Source organism: Thunnus thynnus, chromosome 3, assembly GCF_963924715.1.
Source record: "Thunnus thynnus chromosome 3, fThuThy2.1, whole genome shotgun sequence".
Taxonomy (NCBI): Eukaryota; Metazoa; Chordata; class Actinopteri; order Scombriformes; family Scombridae; genus Thunnus; species Thunnus thynnus.
The window spans coordinates 12,964,895-12,978,152 of record NC_089519.1 but is presented as its reverse complement, the minus strand read 5'-3'; the positions used below and the strand labels follow the sequence as shown (position 1 = coordinate 12,978,152).

At 39.4% G+C, this 13,258-nt stretch overlaps 1 protein-coding gene across 4 annotated transcripts in view; it reads right to left on the bottom strand.

Moving 5' to 3' along the window:
• rptor (regulatory associated protein of MTOR, complex 1) overlaps positions 1–13,258 on the bottom strand; it is a 179,658-nt gene that overhangs the window by 26,271 nt on the left and 140,129 nt on the right. For all 4 annotated transcript variants that reach the window (XM_067584282.1, XM_067584280.1, XM_067584279.1 and 1 more), the window contains exons 22-26: positions 12,233–12,351; positions 7,152–7,255; positions 6,537–6,714; positions 6,301–6,411; positions 625–730 (exon numbers count right to left, since the gene is read on the bottom strand). In XM_067584282.1, the coding sequence (XP_067440383.1) occupies positions 625–730; positions 6,301–6,411; positions 6,537–6,714; positions 7,152–7,255; positions 12,233–12,351 (618 nt within the window). The remainder of the gene's footprint in view (positions 1–624; positions 731–6,300; positions 6,412–6,536; positions 6,715–7,151; positions 7,256–12,232; positions 12,352–13,258) is intronic.

Genomic DNA, 13,258 nt, shown 5'->3' with positions numbered 1-13,258 from the left:
GTATCGTGTTTTTTGGAGTTTTTTCACTCAAAACCGCTGCCTGCTGCAACTGGAAACTGGGTTGATGTAATAAATGTTCCATAAATCTAAAATAATGAGCTGAACATAGCTAAAACACTCTGTAAAGCTGCATAGTTAGCTGATAACTCTCTGTGGGTTCATCATTATGAGCTACACCTATCAAATCATATCATTCATTTTCACATCATTACACACGATTCATTCTTAATATAAAAAACATTGATTAGTGCAGTTTTCAGTTTCCAATGCATGTTTTATTATCATTTTAACATTTAATTTTCTTAAGAGAGTAGTACTAATGTTTTGCTTGTTTCTTAACTTTTATATTGTTTTTTTTCAGCCTTTTACTATTTCATTTTCTTATGATTGTCTAACTTCATTATTATCTCTGTGATTTTGATTCTCTGTGCACAACTAATTGGTTTGATTTCATTTCCAGTAATGTGTGAGGAAATTATTTATTTATTTAACATGCAGTCCACTGTTCCTTTCATCTTTAAATAAGTAAGGTGGCTTAACCTGCCAGACAGAGTTGTAAAGTGTAAATACAATAGTATGAAGTGCACATGGGAGTATTTATACATTAGCATGTGTGAGACTGACCTCTTTGTGTGATGCTCCGGCTGTGCCTTCTCACACGAGCATTTCTCAGGAACCTCCACTGCCGCTCCATCCTCACCTGACTCTCCAGGTCATGTTCCTCTGGGATCTGAGAGTGTGAATAAAATAGAAGGACAGGGACACAGAGATTCTTTTGATCACTCTATTTGAAACATTTCTGAGAGAGAACAAAAGGTTTAAATTTATTGCGCACTCAGACACAAGTACATAAATACTGTGGATGTACTGTATAACAGATGAACACTTCAGATGTCAGACATCAAGTCCCACATCAGGCACAACGAGCATCAAGTATTGCTCCTCTAAACACTGACACATTTGGCTGCAAATCTAGTTTAAACTTTAAAGGCATTTTCTGATCTGGGTGTTTTTGTCAGGAGGAAGATTATAGGAAGCAAAGACATACATGAGGGCAGTTTAATTGTACTGCATGAAGAAAAGTATATTATTGAGCTGTTATAACAAGTATGCATCAACAGTATGTTCATCAACGGGGGGTCTCTGGTGTAACCTCCAAACACACGAGTCAAGTTTTGTGAATTTGCAGAGGCGAGTAAGAACAGCATGTGATAAGGAACAATGCAGAAACGATATGAGAAAATAAGGAAATATAGGATACAAGTAAAATAGAAAAGAATGAGAATGGGGAAAATCAAACACATGAGAAGTTCTTATGGACCCAAAGAGTCATGTTTATATTCGATGCTTCTCACCAAACCCACACTGTGCGTATCACTGAGGCTTTACAAACATGTTTAATACATCTCCTTCCTCATAAAACCTTTGCAAAGCTGATTTTGTGAATATTTTGAAATCTGCATGCTCTACTTCTATGTTTCCTTCTTCTCTGTCATTCGATGGTGGATTGTCATGTTTCTTGGTGCGTGAACCAACAGAAGTGTGTATTGTGCATGCGTGCGTGCTAGTGACGCACAACATACAAATAAAACATGGACCAATCAAACTATTGCTGCATAGCGCTACTAGTGGTCAAAAATTTCCACTGCCTTTACAGGAATGGTTCAACATTGCTTTTATCAATAAATAGGGAAATAAATGTATTTATTGATTTTTTGTGCTCTAACTATTTCTTGACAAACAACAGTTTATCCCTCTGCCCAGCAGTGCCTACGGCTGTAGCTCTGGTTGCTATATACAGTCAGTGAGCACAGGTATAGGTCGAGTCATTGTGCCTAGCTGTTGTGTACAAGGATCAGATCAATTTCTCTTTGTAGAGAAGTAACAAATAAGATATAATGTGTTAATTAGTAAGCTTTAGAGATATACTGTAGGTAGGCGTTTTTTCTCCTCTATGGACAAAACCAGTTGAGCTCTTTCTCTGTGGTTTTCAGTTGGGCAGAGAAAGAAAATTCCTAAAATGATGAATGATTCCTTTGATGCTTAGAGGCCTGTTTGGCCAGAGATGGAAACATTTATGTGCTGTGTTGTTTGCTAAATGACACAACTGAACCAGTGCTTGTTTTTGTCCTGGTGATCACACACAAAGAGAATAACACCGACATGATTTGTACAGTTGGTCTGTATGTAGCAGCCTGAGCACATCCACCTCGCTTTGTGTCACCCTATAAAACACTGACATCCTGATTGTCAGGTCACATTATGTTCTCATAATAAAACCATTGCGCTCACTGACAATTTTACATTTTTAAAAACGTTTCTCATCACAGTGCAGGCCTGGATTACTGTGCCAGCTGCGATGTTAAGTGATGCTCTTGCAGGTATTCAGATAATGAGAGGGTGATGAGAGGAACAATATGAAAAATATTAACTCCATTAAGACTTATGTAACAAAATGTCCCCCACAGATTCTTTTTTGCCGCCTTTATTTTTAGAGAACAAAATGAGTCCCTTTTTTAACACGACATTAATTACACAGAATGTAATATAAGTATGATTTATGTCATTTTTCAGTTACAAGTATTAAAGTTATAAATTAAAAACTTGGACTTTGCTATTATTATGCATATTTGACAGGTGAATAAATAAACAACAGCGTGTAAACAACAGAGAAGTGTAATAGTGGGGAACTAACTGTCTTTGTGTGTGTGTGTAAATGCTGGTTGCCAGTGTGTGCTTATTAAGCACATTTCTACAGCGAGGCCTCCCACACCTACTGAATGCTAAACAGCCTGACACACACCCACACCCACACACCCACACCCACACACACACACCCACACACCCACACACCCACACACCCACACACCCACACACACACACACACACACACACACACACACACACACACACACACACACAGAGCTACAGTGTCATGTGACTACACCACTACTGTAGTCGATCAATATCCCAATAATGTCTTCACTCGGTGTATGTTGCTTTTAGGGAATACACATTTTGACACCTTTAAGCTGAATTTGAGAATGAATATATTTGTGTGTGGTGTATGTAGAGAGTGTGTCTCTGTGAGTGTGTGTAGTCAGGTCAGGTTTATCTGTATCACATGCAGTGTCCCAACGGGCTTTATAGTTTCTGACTGAGCCTGAGAAAAGGCGGATTTAGCAGTGAGCAGCAGAGTGTGTGTGTGTGTGTGTGTGTGTGTGTGTGTGTGTGTGTGTGTGTGTGTGTGTGTGTGTGTGTGTCAAGGTAAGAGCCAGCTGATACTCTGGCTCCCAGGGTTGTGGTCCTGCACTGTATCAGCTGCTAATGTAACGTATAATGAGACCCTGAGGTGAAATGTGTGTGTGAGACTCTTGCATACATTTTCAGCAGAGCTCTACACACTGTGGATATACTGTAAAATCACTCCTACAGTATATGGCCAGTAAGCATATGGACACTCAAACAGTATGTAATTGTTGAACATGTCATTCAAAAACCATGTGCATCACTGTGCTGCTTTAACAGCCTCCACTCCTCTGCTTTCAACAAAATTTTGATTTTGGGACCTGGCTGCAGGGATTTGCTCTCATTCAGCCACAAGAGCCTCAGTGAGGTCGATTATACCTGGCTCACTGTCAGTGTTCCACTTCATCCCAGAGGTGTTGGATGCGGTTGAGTTTAGGGTTAGATTGTAGCAGCTATTAATTAATTCATTACTAAGTTTGTGAGTAAAGTCCTTTTTAACTTCTCAGTAACTACTAGCTAGTTTCTAACTGGTAATCTGCAACATCTAGTTGCATCATTAAAACTTGAGAAATGCAGGGACTTTAAAAAAAAGTGTACATTCGTCCCACCATCCAATCAAAAGTAAACAACGCTGTAAACAGGAAGTCAGTGTAACATCACAGTGAAACAGTTTAAGGGGCCCAGCGATATATTGAACTTAACTGCAAATCCATGGAAATGTGTGTTAAAGAATTAGTAGTATTCATGCGGTTTGGAATGAGAGGAAATTATCCAATTATGCAACCTAACCAAAAAAAAACATGACTTCAATTTTACTGAAATAATGTTTTTTGATTGAAAGCATCATGTGTTATTTTTGTGAGATTACATTTAAAATCTTCCCAGTTTACATCATTATTGAACAGCATTTTGATAAGGTGTAAGGTCAGATGTGTCAACCATATTCAATATTACCTTTTTTACTCTTCAGTCTCATATTTTAACAAGGTAATGTTAGCTTTGTCGGTTAATCCAGTTAGTTGCAACAGTAACACCTGGCAGTTACCGTGTGTAAATATTTTCTAATGACTAAACTCTATGTAAAGCTAGCTTTGTTTGATGCATTTTGTGATGTGTAAATCTCCACTTTAACACGTGAGAGCTAAGCTTAGTCAAGTTCTTCCACACTAAACTGTAACCCATTTCTATTATTTACTGACCTTGTTTTGTACACAGGGCACTGTGATGTTGACAAAGGAAAGGACCTTCTCACAAAAATGGAAACATTTAATTATCTAAATTATTATTGTATAATTAAGCATTAGTTGGAACTAAAGGGCCTAGCCCAAACTCTGAAAAACTGTCCTCAATAAAAAGTCCACAAAAATATGTAAACTAGGGTGTCCATATACTTTTGTCCATATAGTGTATCTGCAAGTTGTGTGTGTAACCACTGCTCTCTCTCTCACACACACGAACAATAACTTGTAGCTGTCATCTTTTTCATCAGTCTCTCATGTGAAGACATGTCCTTGCTCCTCAAACACCCCTAAAATTGTAAGTGAGGATACACACTCTCTGAAACTCTCACACACACACAACCACACACACACACCCACCTTGTTCTGATGACACAGTGATATGATACCCTGTGTGCAGACTTGAAGGCGTACTCTCACACACATACAGAGCTCTGTAAATGGAGTGTTTTATGGCAGCACTCAAAATTTTGCCAACTCAGCATTCTGATTTGTGCTACGGCAAAACCCCTCACCCCCCCCCCCCCCCCCCTCCTCCTGCTCTTTCACTCACTATATACTTTTCCTATCAAATCATCTCTGTGCTTTTCATCACCTTTTGTTGCCACTTCTGGCTCAGTCTTCCCTTCATCCTGTTCATCCTGCTGCTGTGCTCTTTACACAGTTTTACTTCACTTTCTACACCTCTTGTTTTTCCTCTTCTGTCTTTCTCCCACACACTCTCCTTCCACCTCTATCTGCCCCTCTATGTCTGCTCTCCTTTTCAAATATTTTACTTTCATCATCTTACTTATCTCTTTGTGCGCTCTCTCTCTCTCTCTCCTTCACACACAAACCTTCCTCCTCTTTTTGTCCAAAATGTCTTCCTGTTGTAAATATTTTATTTTACTAAAATCTACTGTTCTACTCTTTCTGTATCCGCCACTTTGTCTCTCATGCACACATGAAATTCTAATTCTTTCCTTACTTATTTTTCTCCCTCCACATCCAAAACTTTCTCTCCTCTATTTGACCCTTATGCTTGACTCTCTTTGTAGTAATTCCCTCCTTCTCTGTTTAACCTCTACAAAATGCGCTGACACCGTTTGTTTTACCTTTTTTCCAGACAGGATGGTGTGTTTAGGTTGTTAAAACAGACAGAAGCTTGATTTAATATTACAAAATTCAGCACCAACTACTGTGCATGGTAAAAAGCACTACTTTTAATCTTAAATTTCACTTGGGAGGATGTAAAGTTATGTATCTCAGAGAGCTCAATTATTCAGCGAAGCCATCTTGTACAACCATCAGGCTCTTTCTCACACTGTGATTGGTCCCTGACCTACTGTTTTCCATAGGACTTCATTATTTTTTTAAATAAATGCTATAACGGAGAGTTCATGTCCTCACATGAATCAGTTCCCTTTAAAGCAATTGTAAAATGCATGACAAACGTGCACCTATGACACCAGCTCACATAAATATTTATGTGAAAACTGAAAATTACCTGTCATATCAGTGCTTCTTTGTTGCTTAGCAACCACCTTAAGCTGCTGTTAAAGAACTAGGTGGCTTGGTGGAGGAATAATATGAAAACATTATTTTTAAATGATTCATTAAAAAAGATGCCTTTGCTCCCTTTCTTTCTTTTTCATTTAGCTGCATTTAATCAAAACAATAACTCAACTGACATGTTGCTTGTAGCTTATCGATGGATTTAAAAAAACAGTACACACACACACACACACACAGAGGAGAAGAGGAGATGACAGGTGGAGACAAATACAGGAAAAAGGAACAATGGATAGAAAAAAGAGGACATGGGAAAAGATACCTTCATGACCGGCTGAGCAAAATACTTGGCACTCCAATCACACAGACCCGTCTGGAGGGCTGCGCTGATGTAGTTCCTGTGACCACCTGGCTCGTCCCCATCCTCAGCTGCCTGAACACACACACACACACACAAACAAATATTAGTGATTCAAGGAGTTAATTTCAGATCATAATAACATAGTAACTGTTGGTTACTTATTCTTCCCACATTTCGGCTGAGCTATGTTCTTCTACCTGCTCAGGTCCCTTGTCAAACATCTTGCGAGTGCGGGGGAACTGGTGGGAGTGGGGCGCCTGTCCTCCCAATGTGGGTGTGTAAGGGGGGCGTGTAGCCGGCTGCTCTCTGGCTGGGGGTTTGGGCACCTCGTTGGTCAGGCTGGAGCTGCTGGTGCTGGGCATGGGAGGAGAACCACTGGAGGACCGGAGAAAGGAAGGTGAAGACATGACAGGAGGAGGCAGAATACTGGTATAAATACTAAATCCCATATTGGTATAATTTTACACATAAAATACATAATCGTTAATTTGTTTAAAACTAGTCGGTTATCATGTGTTTGTCATTTTTTTCCTTGTTTATATTCTCTTTGAGTTTATGCTCTTGAAAAAATGAGATAAAGAATCTTAAGGGTTGCAATAATGAATCTAAAGTGATGCAAACAATAACATTTTTCCAAGAAATTCACATAATTCAGCTGAAGGTTCCCCCCAATGTCCTCATCATTAAACGAAATTGTGTTTCTGTCTTGCTAGAAGGAAGGTTGAGTGAGCTGTATGCATGACGCAAATGTTTTCAGGCTCCAATATAATTAGTTTTCTGTATATGTTGGGATTCATGTGTGTGTTCCTCACCCAGCCTGGTGGATGTGCGTGCCCTTGCTGGTGGGGCTGGCCGGGGCTGACTGGGTGAGAGATCCAGAGTCCAGGATCCTCTGAGGCCGAGCGTTCATGGTTGCCTGAGTGGAAAGAAACGGTGGGTTAGTTAACTGTTGTTTCATTAGGTTATATCACTGGACATTTGGAATTAGAAGCTAAAAAGGGTAGAAGGGACAAAGGATTCAGATATTTCAGAGGATTAGAAGCAATACCTGAAAAGCGGATCCCACTTCCTATGGTAACAGCGCATTTAAAAGTTTGCCTAAATTCCCAGAACTTTATCTCATTAAACGAAGCAGGTAATATAACCTCTTCATTGTGAGTCGTCTAATGGCTGCACACTGGGGAGGAGTAAACTTAATAAAGATAGTAGAGCGAAAGCATCACTGATGAATAGCAGAGTTGTTTACAAAAGCCGGTTGGAGAGAAAACTCTGCAGTGTAAATCTAGTTAACACAGGCAAACACATTTTACTAGCAGGGATTGCTTTTGAATTGATTTCTATGCTAATTACAAAATTGCGGCAGGTATCTTTTGTTTTGCATTTGTCTAAAAGGCTGAGAGGGAAGGAGAAAAGTTTTAAATGCATAGTTCACACACATACAATATACTGCATTTGTGAGGGTATAAAGACAACAGTAACAAGGGTTAGCTGTTAGCGCTTCATTAAAAGACAATTGGAAATGAAACAAAACAGCAGTAAAAGCAGTTGAAAGGATTATTATGGAAATAGCTCTGTCACTAATCTAAGTACTTTTTCTACTCAAGCAGAACAAGATCAATATGATGAGGACATAAAAAAGCAAACTAGATAAACAACCTTATTTTTGACAAATTGGAAAATGAGTGTATGCGGACGATGGGTAGCAGCAAGTGTCTTGAAGGCAGCAATGCACCGCAGACACCATGCAGAGAAACTACACATATTATAATGGAAAAACTGAGCTCAACACCGTAGCATGAAGCCTTCTGGAGCTCATTTGAGAGTTAGCGAGGGGTTGCAGCAGTGATGAAAGAAGTATTTAGATCGTTTATCGTTGGTCCCTCTGACTGATATATTATTATATATGACATCATTAGATTATTTCGACTACACAATGCTTTTTGTAAGATGTCGAAAGCCAAAAAGCTTGGAAACCACTGGTTTTATCTTTAACAATGTGTTGTATTTTAAAAGCTTGTTATATTATCCATTGTATCAAATCTTCATCTGAATGTAACTAAAGCTGTCAAATAAATGTAGTGGAGTAGAAAGTACAATATTTCCCTCTGAAATGTTGTGGAGTGGAAGTATAAAGTAGCATCACATGGAAGTACTCAAGTAAAGTACAAGTACCTCAAAATTGTACTTAAGTACAGTACTTGAGTAAATGTACTTAGTTACTTTCCACCACTGGGTTGCAGCAAAGTGCAGCTGTCGTCTAGTGAAGGCACAAACAAAACATCCTTTGGCAGCAGGTTGGACAAGTGGTTATCAAGCCTGTCCGGCACTAAAGTTTCAGAGGTTTTATTCCCTTAACAGTTGAGTGCGCATCCATTAACAACTATTGGATCTGTTTCAAGTCACCAAATTTCACCAAATGTGTGTCCTTTAATCACCAGAGAACATTCTAGATACATTTGGCCATATGCTGGTATGAATGTGAAATTACAGGCCCATCAGTTAAAAGGGCTCCATTATGCAACATGTTCATGGATTATTCATCAACATTTGCCGGTCATCAACATGTGGTAAACAAACATCACGTTAACGCAGGAGGCCGCATGCCTTATCTGCTGACAAGCTCTCCAGAAAATGTGATATGCAAAACTCCTGCATTAGCAGGAAACCAGGGGTGGGGGTGGGTAATCGGTTCTACCAGCTGCGTTGCTCTACGCTGGGAAACAGCTTGCTCTCCCGTTTCAACCCGTTTCCCCTCTCTTCTTCAATCATTAATTGGCTAAAGAGTGAGTCAACTGAGCAAACAATTTACAGACAATGCTATTAGCATGGTTCCGGTAGGACATAGGCGTGAAAGCTGATGACAGCTCAGAAAAACTGAATGGTCCTATTTAATTATTGAAGGTGCATCTAAAATTTTAGCTGGTAAATGTTAGAGGTGATTTGTCAAAGTAGAGATGGTGGAGTGATGGAGGGAAGATGTGGTTGGTTGGAGAAGAATGAGGAGCTGAGTGTAAGAGAGGAGATTTGTGCTGCGTCAGATAAGGGGAATTAGAGGATTCGGGCCTCTCAAGTCATAATCTCCTCTTATGACTATAACTGCTTTTTGTCTTGTCAAGTAAACAAACTGCATGAGTGAGTGAATTACGTCGTCCACTGAAACATTGAAGGACTTTATAAAGTAATGTTTCAACTGACTATAACTCTTTGTCAGGTGAAACTTCTGTTTTCTGAAAATCTGTTTTCAATAAAACTGTATGAATCTTTATTTCTCTTAGAATTTCACAAGTCAAACTTCAGTGAGTACGGTGAAAAGACCAGACACACTAGAATACCGGGATTAAAGAAAAAAAAAGACCCATGACTTTCACCACAGAATCATGCAGCAGGAGGGGACTATTAAAAAAATATTTAATGCTTTCATTATCTAAGAAGCAAGCAAATTTTAATTAGCTGCTAACCTTGTTCTCTTTGTTACAAATCAATAACATTTGACATTTAAAATCCTAATTAAAAGTGCTGGATTCCCAGTTAGTCTGATGTTAACAGTGGTGAACTTGGGATGAATGTTCTGATTAAGTCATCTCTGATGATGCTCTCTGCAAGAAAAAAATAGAAATACCACCTTATGGATGTATGCCTCCGCCAGCCAGTCAAGTTGCAGTTTACATGTCTGTCCACACTCATAATATTTGTAGTGAAGACTTTGAAGAATTTAATTAAAGGTATTAAGTGTATTTTCCTTTTATGTGTTCATATGTTTAGCCAATAAGGCTGATTATGATAGAACACAAAGTTGTAGCCATGACAGTAGACAAAGCTTCAGATATGGATGTTGCTGCAAATAAGCTACAAATTCTAAAACGTGGATGCCTCACACACATCTTCAACCCGGCAGCACAGAAGATCTAAACAATCACCACAGTTTCATGGTGGGAACCCAGGATTAGTGTCATTGATTCAGTATCTGACCAAATGTGAAATATATCATCCATATCATCTATTAACACAGCTTTCATGTCAGAATAGTATGTATGACATGAATGAAACCAGCACCATACACTGAACTGCACTCATTTCAAACTGGACTGTGATGTAGGTGTATAACCAGAGCTGAAGAGGAGTGTGTGATCTAAATCACAGTAAGAATATTTTAGTTCAGTATCATTCAGGAGAAGCAAGAAGCCGAGCTGTTTTTAAAGCAACCGAGACAAGTCCAACCTAAGTCTCATGTCAAACTGAGACAATTCAAGTCAAATCCTGAGTAAGTCGAGACAAATCAAATCTCAAGTCATTCAAACAAGAGTCAAGTGCAAGTAACGTTTCAAGTCTGCTGAAACAAGTTCAAGTGATGTTTCACGTCAGTTGAAACAAATTAAGTCTCAAGTCAATTGAGACAAGTTCAGGTCAACTCTTCAGTCAATTGAGACAAATCAAAGTCAAATTTTAAGGCAGCCGAGACAAGTTAAAGTTGGCAGATGTAAATCAAGTTCAAGTTAAGTTTCAGGGCAGTGGAGATAGGTCAAGTCAATTGAGACAAATTAAGTCTATAGTCAATTGTAAAAGTCCAAGTCAACTCTCAAGTTGATCAAGACACATTAAAGTCAACTGAGACAAGTCCCAAGTTAAGTCTCAAGTCATTAAAATTAAAATGATACAGTATTTGAACAAGCACCTTTTGAAGCTTTGTAAATGGTGTATTTAAAGGTGAGACCAAATTCTTTCAATGCTGATGTCCAATAATTAAATACTGAAATTGTGTAGGCATAGAAGGCGTGCTTGTTGCTGTCTTATTCTTTGTTGTTAACATTAATATGTATGGATTTTACCAGTCAAAACTTGAGACTTTATGGTTTTTGCTTTAAAGTCTCAAGTCAAGTATTTCAGTAGTCAAGGCTAAAGCAAGTCTCAGCAGTCAAGCACAAGTTATATCCTAATTTTTATCAATGAAGTCTGACTTGAGCCAAGCCTAAAACCTAAAATCAACAGCTCTTGCTTATTAACAGACTTCTAAAGATGACACAGAAGGTCTGAGGTGGTTGCAGTGCTTGACTGAATTGTCTCTATTTCTGTTTCAGTTATCTGCCTTGGGATTATAGTGTGGCTGAAAGTCTGTTTGTTCCCATATGTTGGCTGTCAGAGTGTTTTTTTTTAAATAAATATGACACCAGTGTTTGCTCAGTTGACTTCAGGTCTGCAGATACACAGTAACCAACACCACAGGAGTGTGTTGCAGTGCCACGCAGACAGCCCAGTGCATTACCTGGTGGAAGAGAAGTCTATTGCATTATGTTGTAAATCAAGCCCTGTTGTTTTTTATTGCAGTCCAGTAGGGAGTCTCATCGCAGAGATGCTGCTCGTTTGAAGGTAACTGAGGGGACAATTGGTGTTGGTGGTAGGAAATTTTGCCTCAGGATTAGGATGGGTGGTGGACTATAGTGGTTATTACGGCTCCTTAAGTTACGGAAGCCTCTTTGCTCTGCTCTGCTCTGTTCTGCTGAGCCTGGGGGAGTCATTGGCGCTTAACTGCATTTGCACAAAAGTAATGGCCTTTTGGAGGAGGAAAATGCTGGTGGGAGGGTGGGGCATGTGTGCTGGAAACAGATCTTTTTCACTGCATAACCAGGTAGTGAGAAAGTACTGACATATGGATATTGAGACAAAAAGTCAATTATAACACCCCCCATTACATTACACTTGAGGAAATTAGTTGATACTCATCTTCGAAATGACTTATAATGAGAACAGTAGTGAAAAAACTTCAAGTCCTGGATCCTCAACATTGTAAGCAACAACTAAAAGAGTAAAACACCCAAACAACAGCTCCAACAATTCCTGAGCTCCTCCTAGAACATTTGTGCGTAGCTTAAGACACTCAAACATGTGCACTAAATACCTTGTAGGCGATGCTGTTAAGGACCTTCATGGCCAGATCAGACACTTCAGGAAAAGGGTCTGCAGCAAGATGTAGCAGCACTCTCCAGATTTGAGTGTAAACACTGTTGAAGGACACACCTGGAAAAGATGCACAAAGGAAATAAGCGGGTTCAGTAGTTTTAAAATTTTCTGCAAATAAAATTCAGTTTTAGATGATAAACACTAACCACTAAATCCAGATACACACATATACGGCACTCAAGGGCACATACACCTCACTCTGGTGTAACTCTCATCTGAGTTCATTACCACAGCACAGATAAGTGGTAATGCACAATCATCTCATTAGCATCATGCTACCCGCCCCGGTCATTTTCCTCTGGATGTGTTAAGGTGTGTGTGCGCACACACACTCACACAGTACAAACAGTTGGCTCCTCTCCTCCATTGGAGCTTCATTGCTGTCAACAATCACTGTTATCATGAACACAAATGGACAAAGTCTCTCCTGCTGTCAGGTGGTTTTGTTCATCTGTCACTACTCTTATCTTCGGCATTGTCTGTGGAGAAAGGTGACAATCTTCGCAATTTCACTCTTCAGGTTGTTTATCGTTCTTTAAACTTGTGATTTTTAACTCTCCGTCTCCTCTTTGTTGTGCTTGTCTGCTAATTTACCATCTACCTTCATCTCCTGTCATTTTTTCTTGAGAGTTGCTTCCTGAAGTGTCGTCGACATCAGATTGTTTGTTGTGCATCTCTTTGTGTTAGCAGCAACCTCCTTCTCTTCCACACACCCTCCCTCATTCTGGACTTTTACTTGCTTTAACACGTTGCCTCTGCAGTTCACCCAGCCTCCTTCCCTGCTGCTGTGCCTTTTTTTACTTGTTTTTTTTTTCCTCCCTTCTTTGCATCCCTATGTCTGTCAGCTCCAATCTGTTGTCTTTCTTTTCTCCCTCTGTGTCAGCCATAGGGACACTGAGTGGTAATAGCCTCCAAACTGTTGCTGTTTCTAACTTTAACCCCACTTTCTGTTTCAACCTCTCTG